Consider the following 17,298-nt stretch of genomic DNA (forward strand, 5'->3'; position numbering starts at 1 on the left):
ATTCACCGGCCCTATCGCCATATCCCTTGATGCCTTTACTAGTCAGAAATCTATCGACTTCTGTTTTGAATAAACCCAATGACTGAGCCTCCACAGCCCTCTGGGGTAGAGAATTCCAAAGATTCACCACCCTCTGTGTGAAGAAATTTCTTCCCATCTCAGTCCTGAATGACCTACCCTTCATCCTGAGGCTGTGGCCCCTGGTTCTAGACTCCCCAGCCAAGGGAAACATTCTCCCAGCATCCACCCTATCAAGCCCTGTAATGATTTTGTATGCTTCAATGAGATCCCCTCTCATTCTTCTGAATTCAAGAGAATATAGGCCTAGTTTACTCAATCTCTTCTCGTACGACAGTCCCGCCATCCCAGGAATCAATCTCGAGAATCTTCGTTGCACTCCCTCTATGGCAAGTATATCCTTCCTTAGGTAAAGAGAGCAAAATTGTACACAGTACTCCAGGTGGGGTCTCACTAAGGCCCTATATAATTGGAGTAAGACTTCTTTACTCCTGTATTCAAATCCTCTTGTAATGAAGGCCAGCATACCATTTGCCTTCCTAATGGCTTGCTGCACCTGCACATTCACTTTCAGTGACTCATGTACAAGGATACCCAGGTCCCTTTGAGCATCTGCATTCCCCTTGAAGCCTCTTCACAACTGACACTGCCATATCGAAGGCCTTCTGAAAATCCAGATATACCACATCTACCGGTTCCCCTTTGTCTACTCCACTAGTTACATCCTCAAATAACTCCAATAGGTTTGCCAAACAGGATTTCCCTTTCATAAATCCATGTTGACTCTGCCCAATCTTACTATTAGTTTCTAAGTTATTGCATCCTTTATAATAGATTCCAGCATTTTCCCAACTGCTGATGTGAGGCTAACAGGTCTGTAGTTCCCCGCTTTCTCTCTCCCTCCTTTCTTAAATAGCGGGGTTACATTTGCTATCCTCCAATCTGGGGAGAAGGCAGGAACAGGGTACTGAATTTGGATGATCAGCCATGATCTCATTGAATGGCGGAACAGGCTCGAGGGGCCGAATGGCCTACTCCTGCTCCTATCTTCTATGTTTCTATGCAGGAACCATTCCAGAATCTATAGAATTTTGGAAGATGACAACCAATGCGTCCACTATTCCAATGGCCACCTCTTTCAAAACCCTAGGATGTAGGTCATCCTGTCCTTGGGATTTATCGACATTTAGTCCCATTAATTTGACTAGTACTGTTTTTTTACTAATAATTTAAGTCCCTCATTCTCGTCACACCCTTGGTTTTCTCGTATTTCTGGGAGGTTTTTTGTGTCTTCCTCCGTGAAGACAGAAACAAAGTATTTATTTAATTTCTCTGCCATTTCCTCATTCCCCATTATAAATTTTCCTGTCTCTGACAGTAAAGGATCTACATTTACCTTCGCCAGGAAACCATCTCGCATGCATTCCAAGAATTCGTCCTCCACACCATTAGTGGTAATTTGATTTGCCCAGTCAATATGTAGATTAAAGTCCCTCCATGATTACTGTATTGCCCTTGTTACATGCACTTCTAATCTCTTGATTGATACTGTGCCCTACATTACCAGTACTGTTTGGTGGCCTATACACAACTCCCACCAATGTTTTCCGCCCTTTGCTGTTTCTTAGCTCCACCCAAACTGATTCCAGCTCCACATCACGATCTGCCAAGCCAAGATCTTTTATCTCTACCGTACCGATCTCATCCCTTATTAACAGCGCTACGCCACCTCCTTTTCATTTTTGTCTGTCCTTCCTAAATGTTGAGTACCCTGGAACATTCAGTTCTCAGCTTTGGTTACCCTGCAACCATGTCTCTGTAATGGCAATTACATCCTACCTGTTTACTTCTCTTAGTGCCATTAATTCATCCACCTTGTTGTGAATGCTATGTGCATTTAGATAAAGTGCCTTCAACATTGCCGTTTTAATATTTTTCTCCACTTTGACCCTCTTTACTGTTGGCCTTTGTTCCTGCTCCCAACTAGTTTTGCTGACTACTTTTCTAACTTGCACTTCCCGCTTTGTTTCTCTCTGTTCTGTGCCCTTACGTTCTTACTGTGGTTTGATTGCACTGCATTTGCAGGAGGCTACACTGCCTGCACAGTGACATGTTCGTGCAGTACTTCTGCACAATTCTGCATCTGGGTCAGCCTTGAACTGTCAGCCGTGGCTCAGTCGATAGCACCCTCGCCTCTGGGTCCGCAGGTCGTGGGTTCAAGTCCCCCGCCAGAGACTCGAGCACAAAATCCAGGCTGACACTCCCAGTGTAGTAGTGCAGCGCTCCCTCAGTGTCAGAGGGGCAGTACTGAGGGAGCGCCGCACTGTCGGAGGGGCAGTACTGAGGGAGCGCCGCACTGTCGGAGGGGCAGTACTGAGGGAGTGCCGCACTGTCGGAGGGGCAGTACTGAGGGAGTGCCGCACTGTCGGAGGGGCAGTACTGAGGGAGCGCCGCACTGTCGGAGGGGCAGTACTGAGGGAGCGCCACACTGTCGGAGGGGCAGTACTGAGGGAGCGCCGCACTGTCGGAGGGGCAGTACTGAGGGAGTGCCGCACTGTCGGAGGGGCAGTACTGAGGGAGCACCGCACTGTCGGAGGGGCAGTACTGAGGGAGCGCCACACTGTCGGAGGGGCAGTACTGAGGGAGCGCCGCACTGTCGGAGGGGCAGTACTGAGGGAGCGCCGCACTGTCGGAGGGGCAGTACTGAGGGAGCGCCGCACTGTCGGAGGGGCAGTACTGAGGGAGTGTCGGAGGGGCAGTACTGAGGGAGTGTCGGAGGGACAGTACTGAGGGAGTGTCGGAGGGGCAGTACTGAGGGAGTGTCGGAGGGGCAGTACTGAGGGAGCGCCGCACTGTCGGAGGGGCAGTACTGAGGGAGCGCCGCACTGTCGGAGGGGCAGTACTGAGGGAGCACTGCACTGTCGGAGGGGCAGTACTGAGGGAGCGCCGCACTGTCGGAGGGGCAGTACTGAGGGAGCGCCGCACTGTCGGAGGGGCAGTACTGAGGGAGCGCCGCACTGTCGGGGGGGCAGTACTGAGGGAGCGCCGCACTGTCGGAGGGGCAGTACTGAGGGAGCGCCGCACTGTCGGAGGGGCAGTACTGAGGGAGCGCCGCACTGTCGGAGGGGCAGTACTGAGGGAGCGCCGCACTGTAGGAGGGGCAGTACTGAGGGAGCGCTGCACTGTCGGACGGGCAGTACTGAGGGAGCGCTGCACTGTCGGAGGGGCAGTACTGAGGGAGTGTCGGAGGGGCAGTACTGAGGGAGTGCCGCACTGTCGGAGGGGCAGTACTGAGGGAGCGCCGCACTGTCGGAGGGGCAGTACTGAGGGAGCACCGCACTGTCAGAGGGGCAGTACTGAGGGAGTGCCGCACTGTCGGAGGGGCAGTACTGAGGGAGCGCTGCACTGTCGGAGGGGCAGTACTGAGGGAGCGCCGCACTGTCGGGGGGCAGTACTGAGGGAGCGCCGCACTGTTGTTCAGATGAGACATTAAACCGAGGCCCCGTCTGCCCTCTCAGGTGGATGTAAAAGATCCCATGGCACTATTTTGAAGAAGAGCAGGAGAGTTCTCCCTGGTGTCCTGGGGCCAATATTTATACCTCAATCAACATCACTAAAACAGATTATCTGCTCATTATCACATTGCTGTTTGTGGGAGCTTGCTGTGCACAAATTGGCTGCCGCATTTCCTACATTACAACAGTGACTACACTTCAAAAATACTTAATTGGCTGTGAAGCGCTTTGAATCCCAGGTTGTAAGGTGCTATAGATATGCGAGTCTTTCTACTTTCTTTAAATGGGGCCGGGAGTTTGGCCAGATACAGGTAGACGCACCTGAGTTATGATTTTTTTCACATTTTGCCACCCCTGTTGTACATCAGTCTGGCCCTTGCGGTGCAGGGGGTGGCGAGTGGAGACTTGTTGAGTGGGCCTACGGAGGGCAGTCCTGACTCTGGAAGCTCTGACCGCCGTCTGTCCCACAAGTGCTGGGAGCGATGGAGCTCCCCTGGAGTAGAGGGAATATACCTTCTCACTGCTGGCAGTGTGAGCACCTGGGCCGGTCCTCGCAGCCCTGGTATAGCCCCAGCAAACAGAGGAGTGTCTCTGAGGGGATGATCTTACTGGACTTGTAATCCAGAGAACGTGAGCTCAAATCTTGCTGTAACTGTGTGAGACCCTGAAAGAAATGTTTAGTGATTTCAGGCAGGTGAGAGTAAGATGGTGGACGTATAACCCCAGCATGATCATTCATTTGTATTTTGCAGGCCAGTTTTAAATGTCCAGCCAATTGACCTGTCCTTCAGCGATGAGCCACACGAGGGGGTACCAGGCAATAGAATCGAGATCAGCATGGATGTGGTACGCATGCAGGATATGGAACCCATGGACCCGATGTGGGTGAGTCCAGGCCACTGCTGGTGACTCCTGATTCGCTGCAATTATGGGATGTTCTCTTTCTGCTTTTTGTCATCATAAATGATTTAAACGGAATAGTGTGTATTAACATAACTAGCAACGCTGTTCCAAGTGTACAGCTGCCGATCGCTCCCCCCCTCCCCTCTCGCCCCCCTCTCCCTCTCGCCCCCCCTCTCCCCCTCGCCCCCCTCTCCCTCTCGCCCCCCCTCTCCCTCTCTGAAGGCAGCGGAACAGGTAGATAAGGTGGTTAAAAAGGCATATGGGATACTTGCCTTCATTAGCCGAGGCATAGAATATAAGAGCAGGGAGGTTATGATGGAGCTGTACAAAACGCTGGTGAGGCCACAGCTGGAGTACTGTGTGCAGTTCTGGTCGCCTCACTATAGGAAGGATGTGATTGCTTTGGAGAGGGTGCAGAGAAGATTCACCAGGATGTTACCTGGGATGGAGCGCCTCAGCTATGAAGAAAGACTAAACAGGCTGGGGTTGTTTTCCTTGGAGCACAGAAGGCTGAGGGGGGACCTGATTGAGGTGTACAAAATGATGAGGGGCATAGATAGGGTAGATAAAGAGGAACTTTTCCCCTTAGTAGGGGGGTCAATAACAAGGGGGCATAGATTCAGGGTAAGGGGCAGGAGATTTAGAGGGGATTTGAGGAGGAACTTTTTCACCCAGAGGGTGGTTGGAATCTGGAACTCACTGCCTGAAAGGGTGGTAGAGGCAGGAACCCTCACAACATTCAAGAAGCATTTGGATGAGCACTTGAAATGCCATTGCATACAAGGCTATGGACCAAATGCTGGAAAATGGGATTAGACTGGACAGGGGTGGATGGGCGGCGCGGACACGATGGGCCGAAGGGCCTCTTTCTGTGCTGTAAAACTCTATGACTCTATGACTCCCTCTCGCCCCCCTCTCCCTCTCGCCCCCCTCTCCCTCTCGCCTCCCTCTCGCCCCCCCTCCCTCTCGCCCCCCTCTCCCTCTCGCCCCCCTCTCCCTCTCGCCCCCCTCTCCCTCTCGCCCCCCTCTCCCTCTCGCCCCCCTCTCCCTCTCGCCCCCCTCTCCCTCTCGCCCCCCTCTCCCTCTCGCCCCCTCTCCCCTCTCGCCCCCCCCTCCCCTCTCGCCCCCCCTTCTCGTCGCCCCCTCCCTCTCCCCTCTCCCTCTCCCCTCTCGCCCCCCCTCCCCTCTCGCACCCCCCCTCCCCTCTCGCCCCCCTCTCCCTCTCGCCCCCTCTCCCCTCTCGCCCCCCCCCTCTCGCCGCCCCCCTCCCTCTCCCCTCTCGCCCCCCCCTCCCCTCTCGCCTCCCCTCTCGCCCCCCCTCTCCCCTCTCGCCCCCCCCCCTCTCGCCGCCCCCCTCCCTCTCGCCCCCCCCCCTCCCCTCTCGCCTCCCCTCTCGCCCCCCCTCTCCCCTCTCGCCCCCCCTCTCCCCTCTCGCCTCCCTTCTCGCTTCCCTCTCGCCCCCCCCTCTCCCCTCTCGCCCCCCCCTCTCCCCTCTCGCCCCCCCTCTCCCCTCTCGCCCCCCTCCTCTCCCTCTCGCCGCCCCCCTCTCCCTCTCGCCCCCCTCCCTTCTCGCCCCGCCCCCCCCCCTCCCTCTCGCCCTGTCGCCTGTCCCTCTCCCCGGCCAGTTGCGCTGATTTTACGAGCTGTTTCATATAATGACTTGGTTGAAAAGTGATCACAAGTGACGGCGCACACTGGCTCCTTACAGTCAGCCCGCCAGGATTTATATTCCGACAATTATCACATTGCGGGTCTCCGTGCTCTTCAGACCATGAATTACAAGATATACAAAGAAGTAACAAAAGGGAAACTGACCATTTGGCCCAACCAGCGCGAGTCGGCAAGTTCCGTTAAAGTAGGCAGTTGAGAGTGAAAACTAATAGAGCCCTGGATCTGGGGGGGGGGGGGGGTGGTGGGGGTGTGGTCTGGGGGGGGTCAGTGAGGGGTCTGGGGGGGGTCAGTGAGGGGTCTGGGGGGGTCAGTGAGGGGTCTGGGGGGGGGTCAGTGAGGGGTCTGGGGGGGGTCAGTGAGGGGTCTGGGGGGGTCAGTGAGGGGTCTGGGGGGGTCAGTGAGGGGTCTGCGGGGTTCAGTGAGGGGTCTGCGGGGTTCAGTGAGGGGTCTGCGGGGGTCAGTGAGGGGTCTGCGGGGGTCAGTGAGGGGTCTGCGGGGGTCAGTGAGGGGTCTGCGGGGGTCAGTGAGTGGTCTGCGGGGTTCAGTGAGGGGTCTGCGGGGTTCAGTGAGGGGTCTGCGGGGGTCAGTGAGGGGTCTGCGGGGTTCAGTGAGGGGTCTGCGGGGTCAGTGAGGGGTCTGCGGGGTTCAGTGAGGGGTCTGCGGGGGTCAGTGAGGGGTCTGCGGGGTTCAGTGAGGGGTCTGCGGGGTTCAGTGAGGGGTCTGCGGGGTTCAGTGAGGGGTCTGCGGGGTTCAGTGAGGGGTCTGCGGGGTTCAGTGAGGGGTCTGCGGGGTTCAGTGAGGGGTCTGCGGGGTTCAGTGAGGGGTCTGCGGGGTTCAGTGAGGGGTCTGGGGAGTCGGTGAGCGGTTTGGGGGTGAAGTGACCAGTCGTGGTGGGGGTGGGGGTGTGAAGTGACCGGTCAGGGGGATTGTGGGCTACCTGTGTAGTGATTGCACTGTCTGATGATGGCACTGAAGGGACGATCCTGGTCAGTTTGTGTTTGACGCGATTCTGCTGTGTAACTGTTAGTTCTGTAATTCCTGTTGGTGATCTGAGAGACCTGACTGGGGCCAGTTGGTCTGTGTGTGTTGTTGTGGATGGATCTCACACTGAAGTAGGTGAATGTTGCTGAGGGGGAGGTGCTCCAGCCATTGCTTGTATTATTCACTGGGCAGTATCAGGAACGTTAACACATCCCATTCCAGTCCCAGATCGAAATCCCATTTACAACGAAAGTACAAACTCATAATAAACATTGGGATCATCTGTAAAGCCAGGCAATGATTGATCAGTCGTGCCTGTGCAGGAGCCCTGTCGATGTTCTGATCTACGTGCCTCTGTGTTGGTGAAACCATTCTGGTGGTGAACCTTTGGAATTCTCTGCCCCAGAGGGCTGTGGAGGCTCAGTTGTTGAGTATATTCAAGGCTGAGATCGATAGATTTTTGGATATTAAAGGAATCAAGGGATATGGGGATAGTGCAGGAAAGTGGAGTTGAGGTAGAAGACCAGCCATGATCTCATTGAATGGTGGAGCAGGCTCGAGGGGCCGAATATAGAAAACATAGAAACACAGAAGATAGGAGCAGGAGTAGGCCATTCGGCCCCTCGAGCCTGCTCCGCCATTCAATGAGATCATGGCTGATCATCCAAATTCAGTACCCTGTCCCTGCCTTCTCCCCATATCCCTTGATCCCTTTAGCCTTACGTCGGTTCTGGGGGGGTCAGTGAGCGGTGTGGGGGGGGGGTGGTCAGTGTGCGGTCTGGGGAATCGGTGACCGGTCTGGGGATGAAGTGACCAGTTGTGGTGGGGCTGGGGGTGAAGTGACCGGTCAGGGGGATTGTGGGCTATCCGACTCCTGCTCCTATTTCTTATGTTCTTCTCCCACATGGGACAGTTTGACCAGTGTCGGGGAGCTTGGGAGACATTCGCGTGGAGCTTGTTTATAGACTCTTGTGTTCAGGGACCTTGTTTTAATCTCCGGATCTGGCTATCTGAGCAGGGGGCTGGGACTAGTTGGAGAACTCTTTCAAAGAGCTAGCACAGGCTTGATGGGCCGAATGGTCTTCTGTGCTGTATCATTCTGTGATTGTGGCACGGCCTCAGTTATTGCCCCGAGAGGGTTGGTGGGATACCTTCCTGAGTAGTAATTGTTTGCTGTAATGGAGTAGTTTGCCGGGCCTGTTCAGAGAGCGTTTCCTGTGGGACAGGAGCCGTGGGCAGGTTCCCTTCTCTGAGGACATTAGTGAACCAGCTGGGCTTTTACAAGCCCGCAGCTTTCCTGCTCATTCTACCTGGTCACAGGTTACCAGCTTTATTAAAAATAAAAGCAAGCCTTGTACTGACCGCTGCTTAATGTCTGATGGATATTTTTCTCCCTGTTCTTTATACTTTTCCCCCCTCCCCCCTAAACAAAAAGAAGCGCTTGGGGTTAGCTTTGCCGAGTGAAGCTAAGGCACAAAGTTTCAGATTCACAGCTGGACATGCTGAGGGTTGAACGTCCAACCTCTGGTCCAGTGCGCTAGCGTACCGCACAAAGCGATTTATATTTAAAACCGAGGGCCATTGCTGGCCGCTCCTTAACATCTGATTGCTATCTCTTCTCCTGCTTCTCTCCAGCCAGCCCCTCCCCAACCGTACAAAAACCTTGAGGTTATCTTGTGGTCTTGTGTGATGTTTCAGTGGTGCAAAGTAAAGGGATTAAAGTTCCTTGCCCATCACATTACATGCTGTCTGTTTATGGGAGCTGGTGACTATTTTCCCCACTTGACTCTGAGGTGATCTTGTTGTCATCGATCCTAGAATAATACAGCACCGGAGGAGGCCATTCGACCCATCGAGTCTGTGCCGGCTCTCTCGAAGAGCAATCCAGTTAGTCCCACTCCCCCGCTCTTTCCTCATATCCCTGTAGCATATTCCATATTCCTGATTGGACTTTGTCCTGAATGGATCCTGTGCAGGTATGCGTGAGAGAGAGGGGGCATTTCGACAAAGTGTAGCATTGGTGCAAAGGGAAGCCTGAATCTGGAGCCAGCACCTGACCTGACACCAGAGGAACGACACGGTCTGGTGCAGCTGGTCTCGCTCTGCTTTACTTCGGAATCTGTTCATGTCTTCACACCAGGTTTACACTCCACATTCAGCATCGGTACAGCCGATCTAACACTAAACCTGCGGTGTAGATGTGGAGAGGTTTCTTGTGGGCAGAGCACTTGCCGCAGTCTAGGCAGTGTACTTACTACCAGTGTTAAACACAGCTCCCTCCACTCCTCAGAACCGCAGGGGACGAGCTGTCCTCTCGTTGTGCCAGCAGGACTGGGCACCTGCTCCAGATGATTTTACTGGAGTCCACTAGGGGTCAGCTGTAGTAGCCGCTCAGACTGACTGAGGCCTGTGGGCAGGGAGGAGCCTGAGAGCTGAGCCCCCAAACCTGTCGAATCCAGAGCGAGAAATGGCCTGACTCTGCGAGACCAGCTGTTGATAATTGAATGCAGATTTCAGAAATGTCTCTTTCATATTTCACTATTAAGGCTTCATTTTTCAGTTGGTGCATTTTTTCATTGCATGTTTATTAAAAATTACACATCATGATCCCGATGGCAGGCCTCAAATACTTCAAATGCCAGCTGGGAGTGAACTACAAGACTACGACCTCATAAAGGGATTCAAATTATTAACTGCTCGAAAGGTTTATAAATATCATATCAATCCAGAGATTAGATTCCAGCCTTGACGATCCTTCCCGATACTTTTTGGATTTTTTTCCTTCCCCTCTCTGCCAATTTTCTCCGGTCTCTCCTGAAGGTGGTGATTCTGTGGGGTGCATTTCTGTGTACACTGCGCATCCTTGGTACCTCACTCCGATTCCCCAAACTCCAACACCCTCCGTAACTTCGCTCCGATTCCCCAAACTCCAACACCCTCCGTAACCTCACTCCGATTCCCCAAACTCCAACACCCTCCGTAACCTCACTCCGATTCCCCAAACTCCAACACCCTCCGTAACCTCACTCCGATTCCCCAAACTCCAACACCCCCCGTAACCTCACTCCGATTCCCCAAACTCCAACACCCTCCGTAACCTCACTCCGATTCCCCAAACTCCAACACACTCCGTAACTTCACTCCGATTCCCCAAACTCTAACACCCTCCGTAACCTCACTCCGATTCCCCAAACTCCAACACCCTCCGTAACTTCACTCCGATTCCCCAAACTCCAACACCCTCCGTAACCTCACTCCGATTCCCCAAACTCCAACACCCTCCGTAACCTCACTCCAATTCCCCAAACTCCAACACCCTCCGTAACTTCACTCCGATTCCCCAAACTCCAACACCCTCCGTAACCTCACTCCGATTCCCCAAACTCCAACACCCTCCGTAACCTCACTCCAATTCCCCAAACTCCAACACCCTCCGTAACCTCACTCCAACACCCTCTGTAACCTCACTCCGATTCCCCAAACTCCAACACCCTCCGTAACTTCACTCCGATTCCCCAAACTCCAACACCCCCCGTAACCTCACTCCAATTCCCCAAACTCCAACACCCTCCGTAACTTCACTCCGATTCCCCAAACTCCAACACCCTCTGTAACCTCACTCCAATTCCCCAAACTCCAACACCCTCCGTAACTTCACTCCGATTCCCCAAACTCCAACACCCTCTGTAACCTCACTCCAATTCCCCAAACTCCTGTCCCTCCGTAACTTCACTCCGATTCCCCAAACTCCAACACCCTCCGTAACTTCACTCCGATTCCCCAAACTCCAACACCCTCTGTAACCTCACTCCGATTCCCCAAACTCCTGTCCCTCCGTAACCTCACTCCGATTCCCCAAACTCCTGTCCCTCCGTAACTTCACTCCGATTCCCCAAACTCCTGTCCCTCCGTAACTTCACTCCGATTCCCCAAACTCCAACACCCTCCGTAACTTCACTCCGATCGATGGAAATTGGAGTCCATGTAACGGAAAATTGGGTGGGTTGTGTAACGAGCGGCCGATCTGCTGCCTCCTGCTTTGTGCCCCCACCAATATTAAACTTTACTCCCCCAAGCCGCCAACCTACTATTGGCTAATTCCGAGGTAACAGAGCGATGAACTGATGCAGATAAAAGCTGCGGTCGTGGTCTAGAGCCCCTTGAGCAGCTGGGCGGAGTCCAGGAAAGCGGCACAGGTTTAACTCTGAGGTGAGACAGTGATGAACAGTGTTGCTTCTGCCTGTTTTGTTTAGAGGTGGAGTACAGGGCAACAAAACCTTCGAATTACTTACTGGAACTGCAATCGAGAGTGGGGAGGAGATGTGTTCAAAACTTGGTTTGGCTGGGATTCGCTGGTTTACCGCCTGTTTAAGGTGAGAGATCTCTATACTGAGGAATTCGCAAACTTCTCCACCTCCATTGCGCCCCTCCTACTGCACTGCGCATTTTCCATCCTTTTGCTCCATAAGTGAAAGCAGATTATCTGTGTCTATTTCGAATTGTGAGCTCTGTCCACCAGAGAGAGGATTCTTTCATCCCAACTGTCTGTCAAGGTCCTAGATGTGAAAGGAGAGTGTCTTGGCTCACTGCCTCCCCAGTCCCCCACAAAAGTCCCATGATGTTGCGCATAGAAGCATAGAAACATAGAAACATAGAAACATAGAAGATAGGATCAGGAGTAGGCCATTCGGCCCCTCGAGTCTGCTCCGCCATTCAATGAGATCATGGCTGATCATCCAAATTCAGTACCCGGTCCCTGCTTTCTCCCCATATCCCTTGAACCCTTTAGCCTTAAGAAATATATCCAACTCCTTCTTGAATATACTTAATGAATTGGCCTCAACTGCCTTCTGTGGTAGAGAATTCCACAGGTTCACCACTCTCTGGGTGAAGAAATTCCTCCTCATCTCTGTCCTAAATGGCTTACCCCTTATCCTTAGACTGTGACCCCTGGTTCTGGACTCCCCGAACATCGGGAACATCCTTCCTGCATCTAGTCTATCTAGTCCTGTTAGAATTTTATAAGTTTCAATGAGATCCCCTCTCATTCTTCTAAACTCCAGCGAATACAAGCCCAATCGACCCAATCTCTCTTCATACGTCATTCCTGCCATCCCAGGTATCAGTCTGGTGAATCTTCGCTGCACTCCCTCCATGGCAAGAACATTCTTCCTCAGATAAGGCGACCAAAACTGCACACAATACTCAAGATGTGGCTATTATGTCCGTGAATGATTGAGACACGGACAGCAGGAGTTGAACAAAACAAGTCTTTACTGATGGAAGTCAATAGTGAAACTGAAAACAACAGAGGCTCACTAGCGCCTTTTATACAGGGGTGGTCACTGCCGGTACTGCAGTCTGAGACCAGTTATTCTCTTAAAGGTACATACACAACAATTCCTCCCCTTTTAGATAAACAGTACATAACATTCATTTAACAACTAAATGATAACTAATTACAATCTCAATTACGGTTGCTAGATACATTGGTTAAGTTTAAGCAATTATAAGTTCAGTCTTTGAGGAGGCTCCCTGATTCTGTCTGGATAACGCCTCTTTGGGGTATCAGGTTCTTCTGGCAATGTTGAGTCAGGATTAATGTCGTCGTTTGGTTCATCTGCTTCCAATATCACCGGTTCTGCGGTAGCTGCAATTGGTACGTCGATTTCATTACCAGGTGTATCAGATCGTGGTGTGGAGTTGACGTTTTCCAGTGACTCTAGAATCTGGTCAGCATGGCGTCTTACAATGCTCTCTCCAACGTCCACGGTATACATGAGAGGTCCTTGCCGTGTACAAATCGTTCCTGGCTGCCATTTCTCAGTGCGGTAGTCCCGGGCCAAAACTGGTTGACCTATCTTAAAACTCCTGGTCGGCCTTTCATTCATATTCTGAAACTGCCTGTTCTCCACATCTCTTCGGACATTTGGCTCAACCAAATCCAAGCGGCATCGTAGTCTTCGATTGAAGAACATCATGGCTGGAGTTTGGTTGGTAACCGCATGTGTCGCATTCCGGTAGGCAAACAAGAAGTTGTCCACCTTGTGTTGTAGGGGTATATCTTCATTACACATTGCCTTGATAGCTTTCTTGAATGTTTGGACAAACCTCTCGGCCAATCCATTAGTGGCTGGATGATATGGGGCAGATGTGCAATGCTTAACACCATTGTTCTTTAAGAACCTCCGGAACTCTTCAGACACAAACTGTGGTCCAGTGTCAGAGCAAATCTGTTCAGGCAGCCCATTCCTGGCGAATATGGTTCGTAAAACTGTGATAGTTTTTTCCGTGGTGGTTGAGGACATTTTTATTACCTCTGGCCACTTTGAATGTGCATCCACCGCAATTAAAAACATCGAGTCCATGAAGGGACCAGCAAAATCAATGTGCACCCTTTGCCATGGAGATGAGGGCCACTCCCATGGATGCAGAGGAGCTTGTGGTGGGGCGTTTTGGACCTTCTGGCATCCTGCACAGCTCTTGGTCATCTCTTCGATTTCTCTATCGATTCCCGGCCACCACACAAACGCTCTGGCTAAGTTCTTCATTTTTACCCCACCCAGATGACCCTCATGAAGCTCATTGAGCACTCTATCCGTCAACTTAGGTGGAATTACTACTCTGGATCCACACACCAAGCTTCCTCTGCACACTGACAGCTGTTCTCTTCTCGGCGAGAATGCTGGCAGCAGTGGTTCGCCATGTGCTGGCCATCCCTTCACCGTGAAATCATAGACCCGTGATAGTGTCGGGTCATTCCGTGTTTCCTTTTCTATGTTTGCATTCGTCACAGGGAGACACTCGACCATGGTCAAGTGGAATAACTCCATTGGATCCACTGCAAGGTCGTCTTCTTCCACCGTCGGCAACGGTAGGCATGACAATCCATCAGCATTCCCATGCTGTTTAGTTCCTTTGTGAGTGTTTATCGTGAGATACTTCCTAGAGGACTCTTCAACCTCCACCTGCAAATATGCTCGTGCTAGGTCAATTTTTGTAAAACGCTTCCCTCCAGACAGTGAGGCGAAGATGTCTTCTATCCTTGGAAGAGGATATTGTACTGTGTGAAGGACTGGGTTCACCGTCACCTTGAAATCCCCACAGATGCGAATCTTCCTTGGCTCCCCGGACTTATTGCTTAACGTTTTCTTCATGACAGGAACGATGGGTGTTGCCCACTCGCTCCAGTCGACCTTAGACAACACGCCTGCCTTCTCCAGATTCTCCAGCTCTGCCTCGACGGCTGGGTGAATTGCATATGGTACCGATCTTGCTTTGAAAAACTTGGGAACTGCATTCTCTTCTATTTTTATCGAGGCGGTTACGCCTTTAAGCGTGCCCAGTTCTTGTTGAAATACCTCTTTGGCGTTAGCTAAGATTGTTGACAATCGTCCAGGAGTGACGTCTTCATCTTTTTTACCGTCCACCGTCATTGCATGAATGGAGTGCCAATCTAAGTTTATCTTCCTGATCCATTCCCGTCCCAATAACGGTGGTCCACCATTTGGCAGTATGTAGAGATACAATTTCCGTATTTTCTTGCCGCTGTATTCGACAGGCACCCTTATTTTTCCTCTGGGGTATACTTTTTGCCCCGTATACGTCGTCAAGACGATGGATGTCTCTCTCAAGGGTATGTGTGAAAATAGCCGCTCGTAGTCTCGTCGATTCATGACGGTTAGCGCTGATCCTGTATCCAATTCCATTTTAACTTGGGACCCTGCTATCGTGAGGGTGACCCAAATGGTTCGGTGATCCTCTTTTGCGATTACATTGTGAAGTTTGAGACAGCTTAGTCTCCTGTTCCCGGATTCACTATCGCTCATCTGGTCTTCGGAACTACTGTCCGTCATCTTTTGTACTTTCTTGTACGGTTCCTTAGTAGCCTTTTTGTTGTCGCCGGTCTTCTTCCCAGACCTGCAAACTCATGCAATGTGTCCCATCTTTCCGCATTGCCTGCATATTTTGTCTTTGGACCAGCAGTCCTTCTGGTCATGGTTAGTTCTGCCGCAGCGATAACATTTTGCAAATCCCCGTGTCATTTCGTGGGTGCTGTATTCCTGTGGCTTTTGTTGAATTTCTGCAGCTCCCCTGGCTGCTGCTTCATACGATACTGCCACGCTGAAAGCCTTATCTAGCGTCAGCTCTTTCTCTGATAGTAACTTCTTCTGTGTTCCTTCACTCAGGAGTCCACAGACAAATTTGTCCCGTAGGGTATCTGCCAGTCCTTCTCCGAACTGGCAGTGCTTTGATAGCTTGCGTAGTTCCGTACGGTACTCAGCATTGCTCTCATCTTCATGCTGAGTTCTCCTGTGGAATTTAAATCTTTCTGCTATCAACAGCGGTGCAGGGTTTAGGTGTTCCTGTAGGACAGCAACAATTTCGTTAAAACTCTTCGCCTTCGGTTTGGCTGGAGTAATCAGGTCCCGCAATAGGCCGTACGTTCTAGCGCCCATTAAGTTTAGCAATATCGATGCCTTTTTCTCCTCCGCTATTTCGTTTGCCTCGAAATATACCTCGACTCTTTCCACATACGTGGTCCAGTCCTCTATTGTATTATCAAAAGCAGTGATACAGCCAGTCTTCGGCATCTTGCAAATCTAAAATGGCGCCTCCCGCGCTTTGCCTTCTTCCCCGATTTAACAAAATGGCGCCTCCCGCGCTTTGCCTTCTTCCCCGCTGATTAAGATGGCACCTCCCACGCTTTGCCGCCTTCCCCGCTGTTGCTAGCGCTGCTTTCCGCGGTTCCCGTTGCAACCTGCAGCTCCTCGCGGTTTCTTGCGCGTTTAATATTTCTTTTTTTATTATTTCCTCGTCGTGGAACAACCCTGTGGGACTCTTGCCTCCCTCTTCTCGGGTCTATACGCAGCCCGGCTTCGTAGCACCAGCCGTGCCCTGTGTGCTCCACCTTCTCTCTCTCTTCTTCCCGACAACGCTGCTCGGCCCCGTTGCAAGCCACCCGCTCGAGTTCGCGACCGCCGCAGCCCAGGAAGGATCAGTGTACTACCTGCCACCAGCCCGATTAGCTGAAGCACCGTCGACAGGAACCAGGCCCCGCTTCCGACAGCTTCTCCAGCAATCTTCAACTCCGCTAACACAGGGGCGGATGCCCACGGTCGACGCCCGTTTCAACTGCCTCTTACTTTCTTTTCTTGCCTCGACCTCTGCTCACTTCGCTGTAGGAATGGATCCCAGGAGGTGGTGCAGACTGTAGGTAGGTTCGTATCTGCTCGTCGCCAGTATTATGTCCGTGAATGATTGAGACACGGACAGCAGGAGTTGAACAAAACAAGTCTTTTCTGATGGAAGTCAATAGTGAAACTGAAAACATCAGAGGCTCACTAGTGCCTTTTATACAGGGGTGGTCACTGCCGGTACTGCAGTCTGAGACCAATTATTCTCTTAAAGGTACAGACACAACAGCAGCAAGACTTCCTTGTTCCTGTACTCAAACCCTCTCGCTACGAAGGCCAACATACCATTTGCCTTCTTAACCGCCTGCTGCACCTGCATGCTTGCCTTCACCTTAACTGAGGTGGGATTGGCGAGCAGTGTATAATTGGACCAGGGTGCGCAGACATAATCAGTTCCCATTTTGAAGTCATACATTCTGTCCTTTATTTTTATATTTCCATTATAAATTCCTGTCCACAGTTTGAATGGAAGCCGCCGATTATCACGTTGTAATTACACCCTCTGGCCAGGGGTGGCCCTGCAGCGCTTCCACTGGCAGAAAGGTGCAATTACAGTGTGACACGTTTACATAGGCAGCTGCCATTCTAAATGTGGATTTAGGAATTTCTAAAAAAAAAAAAGTTGATAGGAAGTGCATGCAGATTAAAAAATGTTAATGTATTTTAAGATAGATAGAAAACAGATGTCTGTACAAGAGCAGGCATTGCGAGACGGGGAAAGGAAACTGGCTGTTAACATTGCATTGGGGTGGCAGGGCATGGGTTCAGGGTGTGGATGGCAAGTTTGGGACAGACATCAGGAGCCATTTCTGTACATGGAGTATTCAACAGCTGGAACGGGTCTCCAGGGAGTGTGATTGAAGCCAGTCAGTATTCAACAGCTGGAACGGGTCTCCAGGGAGTGTGATTGAAGCCAGTCAGTATTCAACAGCTGGAACGGGTCTCCAGGGAGTGTGATTGAAGCCAGTCAGTATTCAACAGCTGGAACGGGTCTCCAGGGAGTGTGATTGAAG

At 51.8% G+C, this 17,298-nt stretch overlaps 1 protein-coding gene across 3 annotated transcripts in view; it reads left to right on the forward strand.

The window, feature by feature from the left end:
- The window catches only part of tp63 (tumor protein p63), a 374,605-nt gene that overhangs the window by 189,404 nt on the left and 167,903 nt on the right, over positions 1-17,298 (forward strand). For all 3 annotated transcript variants that reach the window (XM_085989633.1, XM_085989636.1, XM_085989632.1), the window contains exon 3: positions 4,286-4,418. In XM_085989633.1, coding sequence (XP_085845759.1) covers positions 4,286-4,418 — 133 coding nt within the window. The remainder of the gene's footprint in view (positions 1-4,285; positions 4,419-17,298) is intronic.

The sequence above is a fragment of the Somniosus microcephalus genome, chromosome 6, assembly GCF_052327205.1.
Source record: "Somniosus microcephalus isolate GS21.2 chromosome 6, FLI_Smic_1.0, whole genome shotgun sequence".
In the NCBI taxonomy this organism is placed as follows: Eukaryota; Metazoa; Chordata; class Chondrichthyes; order Squaliformes; family Somniosidae; genus Somniosus; species Somniosus microcephalus.